The sequence below is a fragment of the Oxyura jamaicensis genome, chromosome 2, assembly GCF_011077185.1.
Source record: "Oxyura jamaicensis isolate SHBP4307 breed ruddy duck chromosome 2, BPBGC_Ojam_1.0, whole genome shotgun sequence".
NCBI classification, from domain to species: Eukaryota; Metazoa; Chordata; class Aves; order Anseriformes; family Anatidae; genus Oxyura; species Oxyura jamaicensis.
The window spans coordinates 89,773,845-89,799,997 of record NC_048894.1 but is presented as its reverse complement, the minus strand read 5'-3'; the positions used below and the strand labels follow the sequence as shown (position 1 = coordinate 89,799,997).

At 36.7% G+C, this 26,153-nt stretch overlaps 1 protein-coding gene across 1 annotated transcript in view; it reads left to right on the top strand.

Moving 5' to 3' along the window:
* GALNT1 (polypeptide N-acetylgalactosaminyltransferase 1) overlaps positions 1-24,386 on the top strand; it is an 83,846-nt gene extending 59,460 nt beyond the window's left edge. Inside the window, exons 7-14 of the mRNA XM_035317243.1 lie at positions 6,143-6,350; positions 7,940-8,110; positions 9,578-9,695; positions 10,649-10,829; positions 18,394-18,533; positions 19,644-19,742; positions 20,517-20,651; positions 22,749-24,386. Coding sequence (XP_035173134.1) covers positions 6,143-6,350; positions 7,940-8,110; positions 9,578-9,695; positions 10,649-10,829; positions 18,394-18,533; positions 19,644-19,742; positions 20,517-20,651; positions 22,749-22,895 — 1,199 coding nt within the window. The 3' untranslated portion in view covers positions 22,896-24,386. The remainder of the gene's footprint in view (positions 1-6,142; positions 6,351-7,939; positions 8,111-9,577; positions 9,696-10,648; positions 10,830-18,393; positions 18,534-19,643; positions 19,743-20,516; positions 20,652-22,748) is intronic.
* The last annotated feature ends 1,767 nt before the right edge of the window (positions 24,387-26,153 follow it).

The following is a 26,153-nucleotide window of genomic DNA, read 5'->3' as shown; positions in this document are numbered from 1 at the left end:
GGCATTGAAAACTTGAGTCACCCAATGACAAAGACAATTGTATTCTTCACACGTACCCTGATATACTATCAGTACCACCATCAAACTTGGTGCACAGAGTGATCAATCTTGATTTTTCAGTTTGTGGGAAACTGCAATTCAGTTTCTATGCTATAAGAGATTTCACCTTTCATCTGGAGTACTGACTATTAAAAACTTCATGCAGAATAAAACTTTACATACATTAATGAAATTAATGGGCAAAACTTGAAGCTGATTTTCTTAAAATAGCTTCATTTAGATTTTGCTTTTCAATGATTTTCGTAAATTCCGGTGTAGCAGAAATAAAAAGAATATTCTAGACATCAGTTGATAGTTTATCTTGTTTTATAGTTGTTTTGTTTCTTGATTGATTTTTCTCGGTGTGGATTATAAAGTGTAACTTGAGGGATATTTTTTTCTTGTGTTTATGTATGGGAAAGAGAGGGTATTACGTCTTTCTAATCTCAAGTATTTCTGTATTTGTTTATTAAAGTCGTCATTTTCAAATACATTTCATTGTTGAAAGCTGTTAGGCCCCTAGCAAAAAAACTTGTCAGCCACTATAGGCTCTTACCTGTATCAGCAATAATTCCCCTGCCTTAGTTGGATAACTTAGGATGCTGGGTGCAAAACCCCTCTGACATCTCAGCTTGATGATTCTGATTCCAATACTGCAAAATCCCTGTTCTGCTTATTATGTTAATTCCAACTTTAGAGTAGGATGGGTGACTGTCTGAACATGTGTCCAAACGGTCTATGTATGAAAAGAGACATTAGATTGCAGGTCATATGGTCTCAGTAGCATTATGGTGCATGGATTGCAATAGTTAATGAGGGTTTTGTGCATGTTTAGCTGAAGAACTTAATAGGTTAGGAAGAATTTATGGGCTGGAGTTTGGCACTTCTTACCTGATATAGTAGAAAGTATGAGTTTCTTCTGGTTGCATGTATGTATGCATGATGCCTTAGCATATTGACTGACCTATTCCAGACCATGTAGTTCTAGAGTCGAACTGGTTGTGGAGCTGAGCAAAGAAAGATCATACCAGTTAACTGAGCTGTGACCAACCCGTTCACCTAAGGAGCTGATGTGCTCAGGTTGTGTTTGCACTTGTATTAGCACATGTTCCTTTCTTCTCTTTCGTGCTCACTCTTGGTCTCTCATCTGATACTAACTTTAACCTCTTTAGCCAATATCAATGCAATTTGGAAAAAGGATCAGGGACCTGAAAAGCAGTTGCAATCTGGTGGAAGAAGAGGAATGCCCATGCAAAGGGCAAGGTACTCCACGAATGTGTTCTGGATGAGATGAGAGTTGTGATTAGCTTTTGCTTTTAGAAAGGTCAAATTTCCACTGTTTTCATTTGTGGGAAATTTGCAACGATACCCTTTAATTTCTTGTAGTTAATCAACTCTTATGTAAAAGTTCTAGATTTCTTTGCTTCTAACGCGTGTGAAACTGCTCACCTCTCTTAGTTGCTCCTGGGGAACAATCCTATTTTTAATGCAGATGCAAATATTTGGATTCTGAACGCCCACATCAGGTTATTGTAAAGGTGTAGGCTTCCTTAATGAAATAAAGGTAGCACATTTGTTTTGGTTGGTGAGCTTTGTGTACTGATTTTTTTGCTAGAAAAACAAAGCTTATTGCAAGTTTGCTCTGTTTCATTTTTCTAGAGTCCTTGGAAGGTGATTCAGATCACCGCTAATGGTTAATTGTGACAGGTCAGCTTTCAATGTGATCTAGAAATAGAATAAACTAATATTCCAATAATGTAGGGAAATATTTCTAATGTTTTGAATCTTCAATTTATTTTTAAAAATAAAATCAATTGGTTTTATCATAGGACTAGTTATGTCTTCATTATGAAGCAGAATTATAGTCCACTTAAAAATGTGTGTGTTTTTTTAAAGATATATTTTCTGTTTCTGTTTTGTTTGAGGTAGGTAATAAAATTAAGGAAGCTTTATTCTAAACTGAAAGCCATAACATTTCAGCTTTTCTTTTTGTTGGTATTACTGAATGTGTTCCTATATTTAGTTTTGAAGGCTGTGATCGCTCAGGCATCTTTTACTTGTAGTCATTTTCATCAGTTACTTAGAAGTTGTTTTTTTTTATGCTTTGTTTTCCAAAAACTTACGTTTCCAGTAAACGTGCTTTTACGTTAAACAGAACTGAAGGGTATGATGCCTGAAAATATGAAGGCTTTAGCATATGCTACTTAAGTATTCTGTTTGTGTTGAATTAAAACAGCAGACGTTTTTTTTGCAGAAAAATAAAATGTTCAGCCTGAGTAGTGTATTTTGAATTCCAACATCAGAGTGGATTTAATTGGAATAAAGTAAGCATTCAGTCTGCCTGAAGCACACTTTGTACCTGCCAGTGTCATGCTCTTAGAAGAGTGATTTTGCATTATATCACACACTTTATTTACACTGCAAAGAAAAGCTTTGGAGAAACAAGGCATGGCTCTAACATTTCTTCTCTAGTTACTTATCAGAATTGCATGCTTTGTTTTCAAATGTTAATCTATTAACTACTTTACAAAAAAAAGGCTAACGGAAGAAATCAGAATTAGTCAGGACTTCAAACTAGGTCAAGCATTGAACGGCCAAATGTGGTAGGCAGATCACTCCAGGATAGAATATACCCAGAGAAGTTAGTTATGCAGATGCATATCAAAATATTATATCTAAAACTAAATTTCTGAATGTAATGTCTTCCTAAACAATTCACATTTCTTATATATGTGTTTTCATGGCTATATATGGTAAATCTGTATTCTATTGCAGCTTAATAGAAATGCTTTGAAACTTAATGTTTCATTTCGAATAGTGCAAATGTGACTTGGCAATAGAATTGTCCACTTATTTTTTAGCTTACACGCTTACTTGACTTTTACTGGATGTATTTGAAAGTTTATGAAAGGAATAACCAGCAGAAAGAGTTAAATGAAAGTTATTTCTCTGAAAATATATGAATTATTATTATTATGGAAGTAGAAGGGTGTTTTTTCTTTTTTTTTCAAATTTTATCAGAACCTTGCTCTCTCCGAAGTGTGCGAGGCAATCCTAAATAGTTACTCAGACACTTAACTGGCATCACAGGCCACTTTCAAACATCCGATACTATAATCACAGAATCACAGAATAGTCTAGGTTGGAAGAGACCTCCAAGATCACCGAGTCCAACCTCTGACCTAACACTAACAAGTCCTCCACTAAACCATATCCCTAAGCTCTACATCTAAACGTCTTTTAAAGACCTCCAGGGATGGCGACTCAACCACTTCCCTGGGCAGCCTATTCCAGTGTCTAACAACCCGTTCAGTAAAGAAGTTCTTCCTAATATCCAACCTAAACCTCCCCTGGCGCAACTTTAACCCATTCCCCCTTGTCCTGTCACCAGGCACATGGGAGAACAGACCAACCCCACCTCGCTACAGCCTCCCTTCAGGTACCTGTGGAGTGCGATAAGGTCGCCCCTGAGCCTCCTCTTCTCCAGGCTAAACAGTCCCAGTTCAATGCATCAAACTTTTCATTTGAGTGTTTAACATAGGATTTAGTATAAATATAGCCACTTGGTTTGCACGGAAAATAATCTCTAAAACTTAATTCTGGCATTTCTAGTAGGCCAAACTGTATTATATGCCTTAAATGACTATGCAAATACTTTTTTAATAAGAAAAAAAAAGTCTTCCCTTAAAAGAAACTTACCAGTTTCTAGATGAATGATTAAGGTAATCTGAGTCCAAATCTGAGACTCTTACTACTTGAACTAAGGGAGCAGACTGTGAAGGATGTGTGACTACCTATTGCTTTCAGAACCAATGCTTTGAAGGGAAAATACGCTGCTTAGATACAAGTATTTAACCCTAATTGCTGGTAGCAGAGGAACACTAGGAACTTTGATGCCAGCATTATTTTCTAAGCCTTTGTGAGGATGAGGCATGGATCTTTGCCTTTTTCCTGATTTCGCTGAAGCTTTCGTAATATTTTGAGGGCATGGTTACTGAATGACTGGCACAATGCTTTGTTCCTGGGAATGCTCCCTTCTGAAATTAACAGAACTGCTTTGAACAAGGTGCTGGTTCATAATCTTTCTATGGACATAGGTAAAAATGGGACAAGGACAGTTCTTAAACCCATTTCCACCGTAGTTAGTACACTTCACACATTTTCTTGGTTGCTTTTGAAAAAAAAATTTGAAAAGTACTTGAAAAGATTAATAGAAGCATTAAATACTTCTGCTCTACAGAAAAAAAATGTAGGTAGGACTGAAGACTTTTATATGCATTGTGTTGAGCATGATTTTCAGTGGTGTAATTAAAACATTTTTTTCATGCTTGTCCTTGATTGACAACAGCTGTATTGCTGAAATCTCTCTTCCTCCTGGCAGAATGTTACCATTGTTCTGTTAATGTAACTGTGTTCAAGGACCAATGTCACAGCTCATATTCATTCATCTTCAAGCTGAAACTATTTTAAAATATTCAGTACTACACCTGAAATGTGCAGAGGAACATGTAGATCTGTGTGACTTGATGAGATTAGCATAGAGAGAAAAGCTGCACCTTTATATTCAGTGTAATCATAGAGGCCATACCCATTAAGCTATAAATATTACCATAATGTTAGTTCTTTTAAATTGGTGACTTTTGAAAGCTGTGTGATAAACAGGTGAGACTATATTTTCTGCAGACTCAGTCAACTAAGTGAACTCTGCTAAACCCCAGAAGGCCTGCAAAATTTTCAGACAAGAAAATTGGTTTGTACTACTAAACATTTGTTTGTGACTGTGCTAATATGCACAACAAAAAATTAACTTGTTTTGAGTTTCTCAGGAAACAAACATTTAAGATCTATCAAACTCTTAGGCTCTTTTAGCACAGTTCAGCTTCCAAGATGTGTCACAACTTATTTCTGTGGGTTTTACTGACAGTCCAAGAATGCAAAGGAAAAATGCGGGGGGAATTAGCTCATTCAACCAGAGCAATAGTAAGGAATGGTAATCACCCTCAGGTCAGCTCTGCCTCTTGAGATTTACAAGACAGCCACTAAGAGTTCATGCCATGCTTTTTTTCCCTCTGGTGTCATACATTTTCTTGCATGAGGGACTTATTCTTAGTTTAAATCCTACTATAGGCTGTGCGCTGTTGTTCAACTCTTGTGTGCTTTGAGCGTATCATGTAATACATTCTGTAGCTGTGTTTGTAGGAGTATTTATTTTGCCTTTATTCTTACAGATTTCAAATCTGTACTATGTTATTACACAAGCTTTTGTGACAAGCTTATATAAATATACACAATATCAATTGTATCAATTGCGTTCACTCTCAATTGTTTGTTCTTCATTTGGTATTACTTATCTAATTTTTTGTGATGGACAAAGGCTGTAATAAGTGACTGGAAATTTTGTTAATTGTCATCTGTTTGTACTGCAACTAATTTTGAGTCTATAGGCATTTGGTAGTCATTGTTTATGGCTATTATATTTTGATTAACTTGATCATCAAATAAGCAGGTTTGTTTGTGGTGCAGATGTTACTTTCCATATAGGTGATTATGTCTATTTTTGTTTTTAGGTGTTATAGTGATAACTTAAGAAAGATCTTAGCCAGACAGATGTAGAGAAATCAGAATTGAAAAATGGATTTGGTCATATTTTAAACTCTGCTTGCAAAGAAATTATCTGTAAGTTACATTACTGTAGGAGTTAATTCATTCTGTTCAGCTAGTCAGCTCATTATCATTACTTTCATGGTAGATAATTATATGCCCAAGAATGTTTATGCATAGGTTTTTGAAAGTACGAGTCATATCTACTCCATAATAAAATCTTGTCTTATCTCATCAACTTTCTATGTAAGCATCCTACACTCTTCATTTTTATTTCCCTAATGAAGAAATGTAGAGAAGGAAAAACTCCTCTAGCAAGAGAAACACAGAGGTATAAAAGGGCATAGTATGGAATGAAGAACAAGCAGCAGAGGAAACTAGCTGAGGAAAGAGGAAAGTGGTAGAAAAGCGAGGAAATATCTTTTAATTCAAGTCTCTTCACCAAACACAAAAGCTGTATTTTGTAACTGACAGTTTCCATGCATTTGATCATTCTTTGCAGACTTTTTGAAAAGACCACTGGAGAGTTATGTGAAAAAATTAAAAGTTCCTGTTCACGTGATTCGAATGGAACAACGTTCTGGATTGATCAGAGCCAGATTAAAGGGGGCTGCGGCTTCTAAAGGCCAGGTCATCACTTTCTTAGATGCTCATTGTGAATGTACGGTAGGCTGGCTTGAACCTCTGCTGGCAAGGATCAAAGCTGACAGGTAATTATCTTGGTCCATGTTCTTCTTATTTAAGGTTATTAAGAAGTTTCTAAGTATTATGATGTAGTCTACAAGGAATTATCTACTTTCTGAAGGGATAGATAAGTCCCGTACTTCTCATTGGTGTAAGGATAAAATGCTATGTCAGTACAGTTTCTCAAAAGTAAACAATTTAAAATTAAACATAAATTAGAATGCACGGGGCAATGTGTTAAACGCAGGGAGATCTGAGTAAGACTGGAGTTAAAAGCAGAGGAATTTGAGTTCTTCTGCCTGGCCTCCTCCTTCATGGAAGTGGGAAGATATTCTTAAGGAAGAAATGGAACCCTTACCTCAAAAATATATAATGTAAACAAGAACGGTCAAATTTTACAGTTTTCAGGTTTTCTGTGTGATTTCTTTATTTCATAATATATTTGTACTGTGGATTACTTGTCAATGAGTGGATTTCTGTGATATGACTTAGTCTTCAGGGACGTATTTTCCAAAGGTAGTTACTGGAATCACGCTGAAGTACACTGCACGAACATAGCTTTGTATTTCTAAAGTCTATATTCACAACACTTACATCCATGTTAGTGTGATGGAAACTGTATGCAGAGTTAAAAACAAAAAAGAATAGGTTTGCTTTATAAAATGTTCATATATCTGAGCAGTAATTCTGTAGTTGCAGACTAGTCTGTTAATTAGCAATATATTAAGTCGGCTAGCTGCTAAGCGCAGTGTTACAAGTCTGTTTTGTTCTTGTGGCTAGAGGTGAAAATCACTTACATGCGAACATTATGAAATACAACATTATGACAAAGCCACAGCTAATGAATCTGTACAGAACTGTACAAAGACACAATAGTAACCTTTAAGTTGTTATCATCAATAGAAATTTTTGTCAGACACTGTAAATTATTGTTACGATTTCTGCAAATAACCTGAAAAATAAATCCTTTGAATTTAGTTTCAATCCTTGAATCTTTACTGAGCTTTCCGTGAGAGGAAGCCTACTTGAGGACAGTTATTTAAGTGTCTTTAAGATGATTAGAATTATTATCTCTGAGTATATGCCTTAATGATGTCAGGAGGGTGAATAAGGAAGCCTCTTCCTGTTGACTTTGCTGCAGTAGCTATACTTTGTTAGTGATGGCTATCATCTCTTAGTCCTGATGGCATACTGGAGTACTTCCCCGGGGCTAATGTCAGTGTCTTAATTTCAAAATGTTACTTCAAAAAGTTACTTTGAGCACTTAAATAGAAAACAAAGCCTCTTCTCTTTTATATTTAATTGCTGTGTGACACTGAGATATGCTATGATCAAATTTTCCATCCGCAGAAGATGATTATTTATTACTGATAATAATGCAAATACTATGTTTAAAAAAAAAGTGGTAGTGCCAAAATTGGGTCAGAAAAAGACATTGTATTACTTCTAATTATCAAGATAGAGCTTGTTATCTCTTTCATGGTAACAATCTGTTGCGTACAGTTAAAAGATAGCATTTGAAATTTTAAACTGTGTACCTGTTAAAAATGGAAAACAATACTTTTTTTTTTCCTGACACTTGAGTTAATAAGATTTGATTCTTTCCTCTTTCTAGGAGAACAGTAGTGTGTCCCATCATCGACGTAATTAGCGATGACACCTTTGAATATATGGCAGGTTCTGATATGACCTATGGTGGGTTCAACTGGAAGCTGAATTTCCGTTGGTATCCAGTTCCTCAGAGAGAGATGGATCGACGGAAAGGAGATCGAACCCTTCCTGTTAGGTAATGATTAAATAGGGGAAAATGTTCACCTGATGTTTACACACACCTTTTCTAGGTTAATCTTGTATACAGGTAATTAATGAATTGTGTTGTAGCATCATTTTGGTCTGTATGAATAAGTAGCATAAAGGTTATTTTATGTGGATTAGTTGGTAACTTCTGGAAGCCACAAAGGAAGCTAGCAGTATGTCACTGTGGAAATATTTCTGCCTGTTATGCCAGTTACCAGCTAGCTGTTAGCTCTTTGCTAGTTTTTATATGATGCACAGATTTTTATTGAAGCATGCCTCATTTTTATTTTTTGTTCTAAGAAAGAAAACACTATTTTGAATATGAGTCATGTTTTTTTGCGTGTGTATATATATATATATATTTCTGTGTGCATACATAAACTTAATGTCTTCAAAATGCGTGGATGGGAGGCAAATTTATTCTAGCATGTCATGTAGATGTTATAACGAATATAATGAGAAACACAGTTAAGTTGTCTGTAATATGTATTTTTTAACAATTGCAAATTTACATTTTCTGGCCTTATCTTTCTGAAAAGAAAGATACTAACCAAAAAGATGAGGATCTGGTGTTCAGTATTATTTATTTGTTTTTCCATTATGAAGATTTATGAAATTGAGGGGTTAAGAATTTAAGCACGTTCTCAGGATGGTGCTTAAAGGAGTATTTTTTTTCTAGTATCCATTTTAAGGGAAAAACACAGGTCTTTAGTTAAAGACTGTTAACACTCTAGCTTATATTTTACATTTCTTCCAGAAAAACCTTAAAGTGTTTCAGAAAAACAGTTGGTCACTTAAAAAAAAAAAAAAAAAAAAAAAAGTAGAAAAATTAATTTGTAGAAATAAAAAAAAAATTTAAACAAATGAATGTGTAGTTGTTTTGTTTTGTTTTGTTTTTTTAAAGTGAATTTGGGAGGTGTTCCTGTGAGAAACTAGGTGTTGCTAGTTAGGAGAAACTAGCTCCGTCTTGCTTTAGTTGTTACCAATAAGGAAGTTGTAAAGAAAATCTGGTTGTAACTCTGATTGTACAATTTTCTCGTGTTAAGCAATAATAGTGAAAGCAAGCAGGCCACTTCATGGACTTTTATAATTTTTCAAAAGTACTTGACAGAAGTATAAATTTCCTGTAAGAAACTTTTCCCTTTTATGAGAGTTACCATCACTGGAGGCAGAAGTCTCCTTTTCCAGGAACGGTAGCAGCTTACTGGGGCTGTTTCTCTATACAGAGTCAAACTTGAAGTGAGAAAATAAGAACAACTGTCACTAGCTGTTCCTTCTCTGGAAAATTTTGAGCTAGCAAATGCATCAGTGGTAACTGAATTTGGACAGGAACTTACTGAGAAGGAACAAATTACCAACCGGAGAAATAAAAAGCCATTTTGTCAGTGTAAGCGTGAAATGTATTTAATTATGTCTTCATAGTGACTGATGCTTATTTTTTTTGTCTGTCTTTCAGGACACCAACAATGGCAGGAGGTCTTTTTTCAATAGACAGAGATTACTTTCAGGAAATTGGAACATATGATGCTGGAATGGATATTTGGGGTGGAGAAAACTTAGAAATTTCTTTCAGGGTAGGTAAAAATTCACCTCTGTTCAGTGTTTTATTACAGTCAGACATTTTGAGCTCTGCAAAAGACAGATATGATGCCTGCAACAGCATCCTTTCCTTTTGCAGTTAGCAGTGTACTTCCTGTCAAGTTCCTCCAATGGAGATGTGCAAAAACTGCACCCATCAGTAAGGAAAAGTGTATGATGAGTAGCTGAAAGGCTTATGACAGAAATGGAATGAGTGTTCATCCTGAATAAATACGTGTTGTTGTTTTTTTAAGAAGGAATTCAGTTAGAAAATCCACTTGGTGAGCATAAGTTAAGAGTAATGATGTCAGTGATGTTTAGCACATCAGTGAAATGTGAGCAGCTCTGTTACTCTCTCTTCTTGTTGTGCTCTACCCTAATGATTTCATGTTTTCATTTGGATGTGGACCTAACCACTGTTGTTTCATTTTCATTGCTACCAAATACAACTGTTTCCTATTTTGCTTGTCATCTCAAAGTATATAGATGGGTGTTTCTGTAAAAGTTCAAGTTTCTGAATCTGCCATTTCTGAATCTCAGGTCCAAAATAAAACTGAAAATACTTTCCAAGTAAAATTTTTCAAAATGTATCTTCTTTTTACATGGAGAATCTGTTTTATAGCAGACTGCGTGGGCAAATTACTACCTGTTACTTCCCCGTGATTCATGTGAGCCTTTTCCTTCCTTTGCTGTCAGCTTGCCCAGTTCTCTAAAGTAATCCCATGCTGTGAGGCCTGATAAACTATTTCTTATGCTATCCTATTCACACTTGTGAGTATCCTTACCTGTGGAGCAGGAAAGAGATTTATTTTTCCTCTTCCTTCCAGTATGTATATGTTTTAGATATTATCTAATATTTCTCCAACTTAAACAAAAACAAATAATTAAAATTTTAAATATATTTTTTTAGCCACTTGAAGCTATGCAGTAACTGTTCTTTCACTTTCAGATTTGGCAGTGTGGTGGCACTTTGGAAATTGTAACTTGTTCACATGTTGGGCATGTGTTCAGAAAAGCAACGCCGTACACTTTTCCAGGAGGTACGGGGCAAATAATCAACAAAAATAACAGACGGCTTGCAGAAGTTTGGATGGATGAATTCAAAAACTTTTTTTATATCATTTCCCCAGGTGAGCAAGCCTTTGGTTGTGAAAAATATCTGTTAAGAATTTAAAAGAATTACTACTGGGAAAGAACATGAGTATTACGAGCATTTACATAAAAATGTTACTGCTTTGAAGTTTGTAAGACAAAGCTCGTGTAAGATGTACAAAAAGGAAGACCTTAATTAAAAAATAATTTTGTTAGCCTAACCAGAGATGGGCCCTGAAGTCTTTGAAGTCTTTTTTTTTTTTTTAAATATGAACATGACTTATGAATGAGCTTCCTGTGCAAAAGAATTAAAGCTCAGTAGAATGTCAGAGAGTTCAATTGTGATGCTGAAAGCTAGCCATCCGAATGCATCTCATAATGTGCTGGTGTTTGGCCTCTGGCTTCTGTGTTGTAGGCATTCGAAGCTGAATCGATCAGAAATGATTTAAGTGAATTGCTGTAGCAGGAGTGGCAAAACTTAACGTCATTTGGGTTGGTAATGTTTGCACTTCACTATCCAGAGCATAGGATAGCTGCCAGTATATTTGACTGTGATGTTACTTATGATGTTTCTTAAAAATGGATGTTAACAAAACATGAAAATGTAATACATGAAAGCAAATTTCCCATAAACGCCAACTTCGTGCAAAGAAAATTTCTGTAAAGGAAAGGAAGCCTGGGAAATACTGAATTATTACCTTCTGCAGCAGGTTATGTTTTGTTGCTTAAAAAGCCAACAAACGAGAGACAAACTTTGGGGAGCAACAGACACCCATAACTACCTGAGATACGTAGAGACTTTCGACTTCAGACACTATGCAGTAGTTTTATATGCTAAGTCTGCTTTTCCAAATAAGTGCTTTTAAAAACTAGTATTCCCTCATGACTTGCTTATTAAACCTGCATAAGTGTTGAAATTTAAAACCTATAATACAATGTAGCATGAGTCTGAACAATGTCAAATATAGATTTACAGGTTTTGAGAATGCTTGTGAGAACAAATGAGCATGCGTCTCTATACTGTTTTTTTTTCCTTAAAAGAACACATTACTTAAGACATGTAAGATTTAAAAATAAATAAATAACAAATCTTGGTACTACTCAAAGCCTTTTAGGTGAAATCAAAAGCTTAATAGCTTATGGTTACCTCCCTGTGTTTTTACTAATGAAGCATTATGAGTTCAAACCTCACATGTATAAATATATAATTGAGGTAAGTTGTTTATAAGTAGCTGTGATTATTTTTGGCTAAGATTGCTTTTATAGATCCATGTCAAGCTAGATTTTTGGATGTACTAAGCAGCTAGGAACGCCTAACTATAAAAATAAGCTCTTGAAAACAAACCTGAATTACTCAAAGCAGTGGTAAGGCTGTGTTACTTTATATATGTATAACCTTTGTAGTGCTCCCATTTAATGTGGTAACCATAAGCTACAAAAGGAAGTTAGTGTTTTCGTTTTGTAGAATTACTGTTTTGATAGGGCTTGCTTTCATGGGTTTGCAGTATTGTGGAATATAAATGCATTCTCCTGTTGGAGAAAAGGAGTGTAAGAATTTCACTTAGAAAATCAGTAAAAGTTGAAATGGGGAAAGTAACTTCAGTAATTAGCTGTAATTGCACTGTACATTCTCTTTCCTTTTGAATGATGCACATCTGCATAGGTTGGTTGTTGTATGCCAATAGCCTGGACATTTCATGGATATGGATGTTTTCTTGCCAAGAGCTCTAAGCTGCTCTTAGAGCATCTGCACCTGCCAACTGGCGCACAGTCTCATTTGTGTACCCATATCTATACTGATGCTGCACTAAAGTTTGATGCTAGAATTTCCAAGTGTTTTAAGAATTGTAGGATCATACAGAACCTGAATCATAGAATCATAGAATATCCTGAGTTGGAAGGGACCCTTAAGGATCATCAAGTCCAACTCTTGACACCGCACAGGTCTACCCAAAAGTTCAGACCATGTGACTAAGTGCACAGTCCAATCTCTTCTTAAATTCAGACAGGAATAAGTTAGGTTATTCTGAAACTGGCTTGTTGCTGAGAGCTGTGGAAAAAAAAAAAAAAAAGGTTAGTACTGTGGCTCTCTTTTAGCTGTAATATTTATTGTTGGAGAATTAAATAAGAACTTATACTCAGTGCTGCTCATTCTTTCCTCCAAATCCATGTGAACCGTTAGAGCCAGTAGGAATTATCTAGAATGAATTATTACTTGGGGAAGTCCCCAAATCCCTTACTGTTATCATTCTGGTATCTCCAGGCTTACAAGGTGTGAAACCTGCTGATTTTTACCTGTTGACAGCAAATATCACTGTAACTTTTCAGTATGTCTTTCTGAACCAGCTCAGTGAATCTCTGCTGCATTGACTCACTTAGCCACGTTCTGGTTTTCCAAGTATCCCTATAATGTAAAAATTAAATGTTTAGTTCTTGCAGGATAGTGGTGTAGCGACCCTCTGGCAGACTATGAAACCTGCCTGTATGCAGCCTGTGAAACTCTTTACTAGTGCAGTGTGTACTTTCAGTATTACTGTGACAGGGTCACTACTTCTTGCAAAGGGCAAGGTGAGAATTTTTAAGCTGATGCTGGTTTGCAAGCCTGGGTGCAGATGAGAAAGGAAAACAGGCAATCCTCTGTGCCCCCATGTTTTTTCTCGTTAGTTGACATGGATGAGGAAATTGGATTTTGAAGGAACTAATATACTGACAGGCATTATTGAGCCAAGCTAACATGAAATGTTTCCTCCTTTATATCCTTTCTCTTCTATTCCCCTAAGATAGTGAACTACAGAGGGATTGGTCTGGGAAAGCAAACCTAAAATTCTCAGGTAGCTTTCCCACCTCATATAATCTGAATGGTCTGAAAAAAATGGCTTACTGTTTGACTGATAAGAACTCAAGAGACTTTTTACTATTGATGTAATGTAGTTAAATGGAAAGCTGCACTCTTGAAAAGTAAGCCTGTAATCCTTTTTTCCTCTAATAAGTACAACCTAGTAGGAATTATATGTCTGTTTTAAGCTTTTATGCGTTTTAGAAGCCGTCTTTCTGCTTAGAAATAGATAGGTACAGCAGGAAGCTGGGCAGGACAATTTTGCAGCAGGTTCAGCTCAGCCAAAATCAAGCCTATCTCATTGCACACAACAGCTGTTCTCCGCGATGGTAATGGCACTAGCTGTAGTCTTGCTGCATTGGTCTACAGTTTTTCTCACAGTTGTGTGTTACAGCAGGGTGCTGTTTCCCAGACCATTTCCTGCAGTAATCCAGCACGTGCAGGTGAATAGTCTGGCTCCTGTTAGCTTGTTCTGCAGACTTTGCTGCTTCTTTCTGATTTTTAGCGTAGCTCTTACCTCTTTCTGTAGTCTAAAATACTGTGATGGGATTGTCGAGGTGAAGTGGTGTCAGTCTAAGAGTTTGCTGCAAGGAGAGTGCCCTGCCCATCATGCCAGGAGATGGGGTCCTCCCCTCACTTGTTGATTGTTCATTTAGCAAGTCAAAGCAGCTGACATAACCTCCTTGGGATGTTTTATTCTCTGAGCTGGCTTTCTACTGGTTAAGTTAGCACCTGTGTCAGCACAGGAAGCACAGCAGGAATCTGAAGCTGAGCAAGGGAAACTGCCCCTTTCCGCAGCAGCAGCTGCAGAGCATGAGGTTGGCTTACCACAGCTACCTCCCCCACACCTTCTTATAACTACTAATTAGTGGTAAACTGACCGTTGTGGCATTTTCTGGTATCTTCCATCTAAATGCGAAGCATGGATGCTTTAAACGCCGTGGTTTCCTCATGCTGCGCGTGAGTCTGGGTTGCAGCTCCTACGTGCAGCCTCCTGTTCCTGGGCCAGCGTGCATGGCTGTCATTCAGCAGCCTCTCTTATCCCAGCTGGTACGCTGCAGGCAGCCCAAAAAGCAGCTCTAGTGAGCTTGGGTAGAGCCTCGTCTAGTGTGTATGGAAATTAATTTTATTGTTGATCGAAAGTTTTACCCAGGCCATATCTTTGATTGCACTGGAGCTGAACTGAAGAGGTAAAAGGCCTGAAAAGACAGACAGCTCTGCAGAGTTACCTAAGCAAGAACCATCTAAACAGACATAGGTGTGTTTATCCTGAGAACTGGATCAGTAAGCCTAGTTTCTTACTACTGCATGTGCCCATCTCAAGCCAAGCATTCTAAGTCTAGGATAACGTTTCTATTTCTGGGTGATGGGGAGGACAGGGAAGACACTGAGTCAATGCTAGTTGATCTTTAGAAGTAGCTACGCTGCTCTTCAAAATACATACGGAGAGATCCCGTACGGTCTTATTTTCAGCTAGCAGTCCCTATTAGCATTAACTGGAGATGTAAATACATAACTGCTTGAATTGGTTTTAATGATTATTACTTATTGAGTATCATAATACTGAGTAAAAACAACTTCTATGATCTTTTTAACAGAAGACCAGTGTTGGATGAAACAGCTTCCATGCAGTGCTTTTGAAAAATGATTGAGTGGCTTGTAATCATGATGAAAACATCATGCTTCTCGTTTTTCAAAGCAGTTTAGCATAAATATATTGCCACAATAAACTTGGCAAGCAAATCTTCAGCTCTTTTGAAATTTTGAGGACAGTAAAACTGTTGCAACATGGCCACTGGGAAGCCTAATAAATAATAATTTAATTATTAAACTCCTGAAGGAGTATTCTACTAATAGACATTATTTGCATGCGAAAGCAGTAGGCTATTTGTACTGTTATAGCGAAAAGAGTGGAGAAATTAATAATTTTGAAATGGTTCCTTCCCAGTCTATAGAATCATCGCTCAAAAATTGAGGAATACATTTTTCAGAAAATAGTGATAGCATTGAGTAGCTTCTAAACATTTCTCCTGATGCTTAGTAGCCAAATTGCAGAAACGGCTGCTTGGGTGAGAAGTATGCATTTGTCAAAATAATTTGATTACTTTTGAGTAAAAGTGTAAGTATAACCAAGAGTTCTGATTGATTAGTAATATGTAATGATCTTTCCTGTTCAGAGTAGCCTGGCACTGCATACCAGATTTCTTTAAAAACAGTGACATTACCAGCAAGTGCTGAGATGAATCTTAGATGAATCTTAAATTTGTACAGAAGACTGGTGATGGTGTGTTGGGATTATTTGATATGAGTTTGTATGATCAGGATTTTGAGTATTTAAAAAAAAAAATACACTTAAATGCATGCAATTGTCACACAGCAAACAGCAAGCTATGTGACAAAAAGAATCATTAGGAGGGAAGGAAGATCCAGGTTTTTAATTAAAATAGGTTTTGGGGAGGAAAAAGCTGTGAATGAGTATGGACAACATTAGCAAGTGCTGTTAAAACTGTTTCTGCCAAACCTTTAAAAACAAGTATAAAAACACTGGAAGACACATTTTTTTACTACTGTATGCAGAAAATGTTTCAGAAATGTCTTTAAATGTTTGTATGATTTCAATTTTGCAGTCTTCCCAGTTTGTTTCTATTTCTACACCAAACTGTTACCTATTAGTAACTGTGCCTGCACAGTGTAGTGCAAACATATAGGGATACTCAAGCTATTTTTGCATAGTACAGAGAAGGTACCAGAAGCAGTGAAGAGATTGACTTGCTTACCTGGAAAACAGAGTAACTTGGCCTTGTTAAAGAACACCACTAAGGCTCTTTCTGCTATCCAGTCCAGCTGCGAAGCTGATGTTAACTCTAATCTGCATGCCAGTATATGGTTTGGAGCAGACATGACTTCAGAGGGGTTTTGTTTTTTTCAGGTCTGTCACACTAAAAATGGTTAAGATATAACGTACACCTTTTATTTCAGTGTAATGGAGTGAAAATCGGCTGGCACGTTTCTTCAACATGGTGACATTTAAATCTACTTCAAGAAATAACACATTTGTACACCATTGAGTGTCACTTAGTATTTAATTCTATATGGTTGAGACTTCAATTCTCAAGCCATTCAGTAAATGGCAAAACCTATTTCTTCTTTTTGTGAAAGTCAGTATAGCAAATTCTGTTGATGAATGAGTTTTGAATGCCATAAGGTTGTTGCAGGGATGGCATGATAACTGTTTTATCCATCAGCTTCATTTTCATGACTCTGTGCTTCAGCTGTGGTTGGTTCAGCAAGGCAGCCTGCCTTTTCTTTATAATTTCTTGAGAGAGTATTCTTTTTGATGTACAGTAAATCTTTGCTCTGGTGAGAGAGGGTAGTATTTTGGTGGTGTTTTGTTTTGTTTTTGTATATTTATTTTTATTCACGTTATTGAAAATGTTATTAAAACAGAAAAGCTTTCATTTGCTTTTATTCACTTACTAGTACAGTTCTCCAGAATAGTGTTTCAAAAGCCAAAAAAATCATCTCTAAGGTTTAAAGAAATATAGAAAAATGCTAGTTGGATTTGTTTGTTTTTAGAATATTGAAATTACAAATGATTTTATTGATAATTACAAACAGCTGAAGTTATGCAGTCATCTGTCTTAATTGAGTAGAAATACACCATCTACTGGCAGTTCTATTTAATAACACAGGATACCAACATCAAAATATATCAAACTCAAATTTCAAAAGGTCAAGAATTTTAGAAGTAACTTACCGTCCTCTAAGTGCAGGGTTTTCTGAAAAATGCGTGTAACTGTAGGTCTTTAGCTTTAGCTGAGCTGTCTGTGGAGGGAATTTAAATTGAGTGGTTTTGGAGTTTTATGTGTGTGTGGTAATGTATTTGGCCTATGTAATTTGAAGTATAGTATGGAAAATACAAATAAAATGTGATGCCTGATAACTGGAAATTATCCTACCCTTAATTACTGTTATTGGAATATTAATAACAGTGCTTAATTCTAGTGAATTAAAAATACTTACTGATCGTGCATACCTTTCACATCCCATTTCCAGATGGGATTTGAACAACTTAATGTTCAGAAGAAATTAAAACCACCATAAAGGGGTGGGAAGATACAGGAAGAATAAAGCACTTCAACAAATAAGGAACAAAAGAGAAAAAAAAATGTAACTGGCCTAATGGTGAACACAGTTCCTGCAACTGCCGCAGTTATATTGAACAAACACTGCATTATTAAATGCTTAGTTCCCTGTGTGAAGGCTGCTTTTTGTCTGTTTCTTTATGCAGTTAGATGGATGATGAAGGGTTCAGCAGGTGGTATCTGACTTACAGAAATAAATTAAAATACAGTTCTCCTTACTCCACAGAAGGAGATTGCTCTGTTATGCCACACGGTGCATATACACTCCAGTTGGCATTGGGGTAGAATGAGGTTAGTGATTATAACAGTTTCAGCCTTCTTCCTCTAACTTAGTAAGCAGTTGCATTCATTTTCTTCTACAAACCATAGCTCAGAAGTTGTCGTCTGTACTACAGATGGAGTGATTCAACCTTTTGTATAGTTATCACAAGAAAGATGTCAGAGGTACTGATTAACTTGTCCACTGTGAGTATAAAAAGCATAATGCTATACTTACTTTTTTAAAAAAAGTGTAGGGATGATTGGAAGCAATGTATTATACCAATCACTTTTGTATTAAATGGAATTGTATACAAATTCATGGGTAATAATTAAATACAACTTTTTTTTCTTTATCTCTAGGAGTTACTAAAGTTGATTATGGGGACATATCATCACGACTTGGACTGAGACGGAAACTCCAGTGCAAGCCTTTCTCCTGGTACCTTGAGAACGTTTATCCTGATTCCCAAATTCCACGCCATTACTTTTCTCTGGGGGAGGTAAGATTTTACCCTACTTATTTGTCTACTGTTTGTAAAAGTACAGCAAGCTGTTTGTATTCTGAACTGAATAGTATAAACAAGCTAACCTCCAGCAAAGTTCGAGTAACTTGCACATATATTCCCATCATCTGTAAAATGATACATCTGGCTTCTGAGACAGAAAACCAAATTTTGTTATACAATACTGTAATTGAAATGTTTTCCCTTCTTTATTACAGTGCTAAATTTCACATAAAAGGCCTTTAGAGACGGTCCTTCAGAAATTCATAGTTACGGACAACTTTGTGTATAAATTTCTCTACATAGAGAAGAGTTTTGCTTAACAAAACTAGACCAGATCAAGCAAGGACTTTGTTTAAAAAAACAAAACAAACACTAATCTGAACTTTACCCCCCGGAATCTTCTTCAGTGACCAGCAAATTCCAGTGATCCCTAAGCTTTGCTGGACATTTATCTTTAGTTTCAGTGACTGTAGAGGTAGCAACAGCTTATGCTGTCCTAAATAAGTAGGCCCTACTCACAACTACGAGTCATGCTGAGCCAAATATCACACCTCTTGTAGGGTGATTTTATACTGTGTTTTTTGTAAAAGAAAAACATTTTTAACAAAACAGGACAGGCGTTCATGCTGCTGCATGGATATCAGCAGACCAATATTCATGCTGTTTACTGTATAGTAATACAGGGATTAAGGCTGTAACTCAAGAAGTGAGGAAATTGAACCCAATCTCCCCTGACTTCAAAGGGAATTAAACCCACTGTGCCTAGGAGAGTGTTTTGAAACTTCTGGTAGTTTGGGGCTGGAGACAGAATTGTGTTCCTTCTGTTGTAGCTGAGTCTTTGTGGAAAAAGGGTCCACAATATGGGAAAATCCCCAGAAGAAGGCAAAGAAACATGATTCTTTAACCTAGTAGTTCGAACAGTTACCTGGGAATTTAAGCCTCAGATGGTGTTTTTTCACTGTAGTGCCATTCATATATTTTACAATTCATTCAAATAACCCCTGTGTGTATAAAAGAGAGAACCGCTGCCAGTGTGGTTTGATATGGGCCTAGTTCTTTTCTAACAATAACAGCTTTTTGTGATGTGTTCTTTTTCAATCCAAGATAAGAAACGTGGAGACAAACCAATGTCTGGATAACATGGCAAGAAAAGAAAATGAGAAAGTTGGAATCTTTAACTGCCATGGAATGGGTGGAAATCAGGTGACTTTTCTTAACGATATTAATGAATTGAGTTACTTGGAATGCTACTCATCAGGACATCTTTTCAGTTCTTTCAATAGTGATCATTACGTTTTACTTAAGCAGTAAAGTTTAGAAAAACCTTATTGAAGAAGATGCCTGTAGAAGGGATTGCATGAGAAGATTTGTTGATTTCTCATCTGTAGGTTTTTGAGGACTGACTGCAATATGTTTTAGATGAACTACAGAGTCAAAAATGAAGTGAGGAGAGGAGACTGCCGTGAGCCACACTTTACCTCCTGTAGATTCTCTGGAACCATCTCCTGTTTAGACCTGCTGGTTCACATTGTTAGTTAAACAAAAACAAAACAACATGCCTCCTCCTGAAATGTTGTTGTTAATGTGCTTGGCTGTGTGCCAGTTCTGGACTTTTTTACATTTGTTTTTCAATTTTGTTAATAATTCTTGATTAACTCTTCCAGTATACAAAGATTACCTTTGTTGAGGATCATACTGTTCCTGTGCAAGAAACAGTCTGCAGTTTGAAAACATCACTTTTGTTTGAAGAACTTATATAGTGTTTGTATCCCTAAATATATATATATCTATTTTTCTGTACACGCTGAAGAAAAAAAAATCAATGGTTATTAATGAAGTAATGCGTGCAAATATTCCCCTTAACTCTCACTCCTCACTTCTTTTCCCCTGCCTCCCGACACTACAACCCCCTGCACCGTCCCGTCCCCAGGAATTCTTTGGTTGAATGCTTTTTTTTTTCTCAATTTCTCTGTCTAGGTGTTCTCATATACTGCCAACAAAGAAATTCGAACAGATGATTTGTGTTTAGATGTCTCCAAACTTAATGGCCCAGTAACAATGCTCAAGTGCCATCATCTAAAAGGAAATCAGCTTTGGGAATATGACCCAGTGGTAAGTCTTCTAATAACTTGTGACATTAAAATAAAATAACTTGTGTTTTTATGTGAGCCTACACAGCAACAATTTTTTTTCTGGGACCACTGTATGACAGTTGAATAAGCAAGGAAATAAGTCAGGATTATGTTTCCTCTGTCATTAATTGGTGGTCACTTGATGAGCATCTGCATTGATTTAATTACCTAGTAACTTTCTGGGGAGCCCTTAAAAAAAAGAATAATATTTTCAGTGCACTTTCAGATCTTCTGAAGGACAGTCTGGTAGTGCAATATTCTGTTAAGGTGAGACTGGCACAAGAACCTTAGCAAGCACTATCTTTTATTGGTCCTGTAGATACCTGGAATAATTTTTTCTTCAATTCCATCATCTGTGTCTCAAAAGGTTAAAAGGAAATACGGTTGTAACTAAAAAGTCAGCATCCTGAAATTATAAGAAAAGTTTTACTTTTCTAATCTTGGTATGTTTAAGGTAAAGATGCTTCAAAGAGCTTTATTTTCATCATCTTTTCCATAACATTCAAGCTTATTCTGAAATTCTTATGTTGAACTCCAGATCTAGAAATCGTTAGCCATTAATCCATTGATCAATGGTTTGATCTGCAAGCTCTTCACAGTATTGTGATTGGGCAGAAATGTTAATGGAAATGCTTAAATTTGAGTCTTGGAAACCATTCATACTTTTTTGGATGTGGTCTGTTTACCTGACTTAAGTAAAATGATGAGTAACATTACTTACTATATGCAGTGATTCACCCAAGAGTAAGTGTTCTTTGTTTGTTGTTTTGAAGGAGAAGATAGTATCTAGATTAAAAAAAACCACTAGCATTTCCCAGGAGTTCTAGGTCAGGGTGTGGGGTTTTTTGTTTGGTTGGTTGGTTTGTTTTCCCTCCCCGTGTCTCAAGAGGGGAATGCTTTTCAACGCTTATCTATTAGATTATAGATTAGATTTTTATCTAAACAAAGCTAGCAAGGCTTGTCAGATTCTGCAGAGGATACAGAAGTACGTATCCTTCAGCTGAAAGAACCAAGTAGTCTCTCTTGCAAAGATTGCTGCAGTCCATAAAAGAAACTTCTCCTGTGCCTAACCTTAGCCATAAATGTGACTGTATGTGTTTTCTCTCTTTGTACTTAGACGTTCCACTGATATAATAATGTTCAGAACTTTACTGAAAGCTAGCTAATGAAGCACAAAAATAAGTTAGAGAATACTTAGCAGAACACATGCCCATATAGTTGGGTGATTTGTCTATATTTTTTCCTTCTGCCTTTGTTCAGGAGGTGTTTATACTAGAGGGGGGAAAAAAAAGGCAAGTTGTGTGTTAGTCATTTGTCTGCTTAAATGTGTTCCAGGTCCCTTCGTTCTCCAGCTGCTGCATGAGTGCAGCACACTGAATGCTCTTTTTTTTTTAAACATCTTGCTGCTTGTGCACATAGGGCATGTTTTATCACTCTTCAGTCAGTTCAGTGTAGCAGGTAATGCAACTCCCAGCGACCCCCTCTTTTCCTTAAGTACAGCACTGAGGTAGACGGAGTGGTGTATGGAAGACTGCATAAATAAGATTAGTAGATACTGGAAAAGATACGTATCCATCTTTATATGCATTTTGTACATACATGTACACTTGGACACATACATGCTTTTAAAAGGAACATAGTTCTAAAAGAACATAAGTTGAGGTTAGTTTTGTCCCTGACTGAGGACAAAATGGTTCAATGTGAGTTGAATTCATTCTGATCTCATGAAAACTACTTTTATGACTAGTAATCAAAGTTGTACATCTTACCAGACTTTAATTGCAAACTCCTTGAAAATCTCCAGCGGTATGGTCCTATTTACGGAACAGTGGATATTGCTTGAGAAAGATTGTCATTTTAAAGGTTCAGACCATTCTGGTTTTGGTGAAACTTGATGTGTTTAGTATCCACAGTAAAGAACAACATATTTACATAATCTTCAGAATGGGGATCTGGAATTGGTAACCAAGGGGGTCTTGTCTAGTCCCCATTTGCTTACAGAGGAATTATAGCAGCTCTTAACAAAAAGGTTATCTTCTGCCAGGTAAAACTCATTTCTTTTTATTTTACCTTCCAGAAATTAACCCTGTTGCATGTGAACAGTAACCAGTGCCTGGACAAAGCCACCGAAGAGGACAGCCAGGTACCCAGCATCAGAGACTGCAACGGCAGCCGCTCCCAGCAGTGGCTACTTCGCAACGTCACCCTTCCAGAAATATTCTGAGAGGTTCTGAAGAAAAGAAAGGATTGACTGGGCTACCTCGGCTAATATTTTGGCTACACTGTTAAGTAGCAACAGAAGGAAACTGCTCTGCAGAATCCACAGTTGATCAGCTGTTAGAACTCCTGCAGCTTTTCAGTAGCTGTGAACCAGCCTTCCTGTATAAGGATGTGAAACTACCACACGTACTAGTGAAACTGCGCCCACTGATGTTTACAGGATTGAACGAGTTTCTTCCAGCAAATAATTTAGAGAACATTTGGACAGTGGAAACATAATCAATGAAATATTTTCTGAAGAGCTGCATATCATTGTAGTTTGCTTGCACATCAGTAAGCTCTGCTGAAAGTGCTGTTGAGATGAAGAAAGTTCCAAGACTTTTTTTTTTCCTGGTTAGTAGTGGTAACCAGACTACTAAATATAGATCCACAAATAAACAGAGAGCTGGAAAACGGATTCAATAACATGAAATAAGAATTATGTGGTTTAAAAAGAAAAAAGTAAACAGGGTTTAATGGAAACTAAATCAGAACTACGAAAAGTACAATTTGTTATAGTGAAGTATCAAATTTATATGTAGATTTTATACCTCAGTGGGGGAAAATAACCAAGTCAAAACACAATTGTTTCTCTTTTTCAATTGTGTGATAGTCCATAAATACTATTTTTTTTCCTGGTGGGTCTAAAATTATTTTGGGTGCAAATAAAATGAGCGTAAGAATAAACTTAGCTCTTGAATGTCAGATCAACATTTTTTTATTTTAATTTCTTGGCTGTTGGAATTGTATCTTTTTATTACTGTCTGAAAACTGGAGGTTAACATGCTGTCTAACTCTTTTTGTCCAGACCTGATGTTTCGGTTTATACTTGGGTCAGTCAGCTTATGGACTTTCATGGCCAAACAAAAGATTTAAGTACATTTTGAAATTCTTAAGTTAACTTGACAGAATATGCTTAGCACCCAGAACTCATACTACTGTACTACGGTTTTGTTTTCATAGCAATAAATCTTTTGTTCCTTGTTTGATTTCAGTCATCAGAAAGCCAGAAGAAAAGAGATGATTTGGGTAGCAGGAGATTGGCAAAACTGAAGGTTTTCTGGAATCCTTTTTCACTCCATATTCAGATGTGCTTCATTGTCAAGTGCATATTTAGATTAGACTCTGAATTGTAATGTTGATCTGCTGCTTTTTTCTAATAAAACCTAAAGAAAGATAGCTAAATTGGCATGTTTTTTAAAGTTAACATAGCCAAAAGCAATATGACTGTGTCATTACATTGGTCTGCATTTTTTAAGCTGGATTGTTTTGTTTTGTTAAGAAAAATCTGTGTGGGCTGGTCTTGAAAATGAGCTCCTGAATGCTCAGAGTATATGCTGAATTTTCTTTTGGAAAGAAAAATGAGATTTACTTAATGGAGAGGATATTTTTATGATAAATGTCATTGTTTGGCCAACTGTCCTGTAAAGCAAATTAAATCTAGACTCCTGCAAAAGTTGTGTGGAATTATGTTTGACTGTTACTGCCACTTTGTATTTGCTACTCCAAATTGCTTTAGGCAGTGTTATCTCCATTATTTCTGCAGCAGTACACAGGAGTTTTCATATGCAAAGCAGGGGAAATGTTTTGTGTGTTTTTTTTTTTTTTCTTTAAAAAAAAAAAAGGCAGTGTTGTATTGCTACAACTATCCATAGGATGAGATGATGTGGAGTTCATCAGGTAATCGTCTAGATATATAGGTACTTTTCATAAACTCCTTTTTGGAAAGCTGTGCAAATGTCATGAGCTAGAACTAGATTTATGAAAGTAATTGCACGGTACGGTTATTAGCTATTGAAGTGTGCCCAAAGGACTAAAACAAAAAAGTCTGTCTTAATGGTTATATGAGAAGATGTATTCCTTTGGTATGGTTGGTGAAGAGGATGGGATGGGTGGCAGTGTTATCATTTGTAGCTGACACTTTGTTGCTCCTTAAATTCTCTGTGGTCCATTATGGTTTTATACTGCTTCTAAAGTACAGTTTCTGTTCAGCTGAGACTGCGTGTGAGCCCACCAAAATACCGTTTCCAGTCTTCTGCTGTGTAATTAGTGTGTGATGTTTTGGATTTCAGTTTAGTTTATCTTAGCAAAGAAGCTTTGGGCAGGGGGGTGAGCATGGGAGGGGAGTAAAAACGAGGTTATGTATTAGTTCAGAAACAGCTTCCCAAACTCAAAACACATCCCTTTAAAAACATTGCTAGAAAAGAGGTTCTAAATGACCCTTCTTAATTCAACAAGTCATGTATTGGTTAATAATACTGTGATAAAAAATCATTGCACGACAAAAAGCCCATATATCAAGCTGTCATGTTTGGAAAGCTGAAAGAGCAATCCTGCTTTCCAGCCTATACCCTCCTGACGCTTCCCTGCTGAACACAGGGAGGGGAAGCAGCCAGCTGGAGAGTACCTGCAGCTTCTGGGCATTTGGTTCAAAGCACTTTCCTCTGCCAGTCCCATGGTGGGGCTGACTCGTAAGTGGTTGGCAAGCTAAGCACAACCAATCTCACTGCTGCACAGCTCAGCCGTTGTACAGGCTGTGTCGGGAGACAACGCGTGGCGTCTGTGAAGATCCACTGTCCCTTTTGTAATGTGCAGTTCAGATATGCTGTGGTATAAGCATCTTCCAAACACAGACACAGAATAGCTTTCCTATCTAGTTTCCTTCTAGCTTTTCCCACCCTTGAAGTTGCAGCAGCTGCCTGCAGAGTTCCCTGCTGGCAGAGAGCTTAGTGTCTACATTTACCTGTGGTCTCCTAGTGCTGGCCTTCTGCTGACCTGTGTTGTATTTTTATGCCCTGGTTCTGAATGGTAATAGTAGCAGACTCTAATACTAAATGCTTAATTCCTTTCCATTTAATCTGTCTGCCCATACTGAAGTCAGTGGGAATTTTTAGAACCTCTGTAACTATTTAAGGTTGAACCAGATGATCTTAGAGGCCTTTTCCACCCGGAATGATTCTATGATTCTGCTTGTATTTAACCTGTTCTGAAAAACAGCACTGTGTTTGTTCTTACTGCGTAACTTACATGTGTTATTAGGGACGTGGATAATTTCTGGTAGATTTTCCACTCTGGTCTCTAGCACCTCTGCAATTACGACAGCTTTGTTCAGATCAAATGTAGAAGGAAAAAAACACCACAGACGTCTTGTTTGACATTGACAGCAAATACATGCAGGGTGAGTGAGAAGATCAGTAGCCATATGTTGGAGAGCATCAGTATG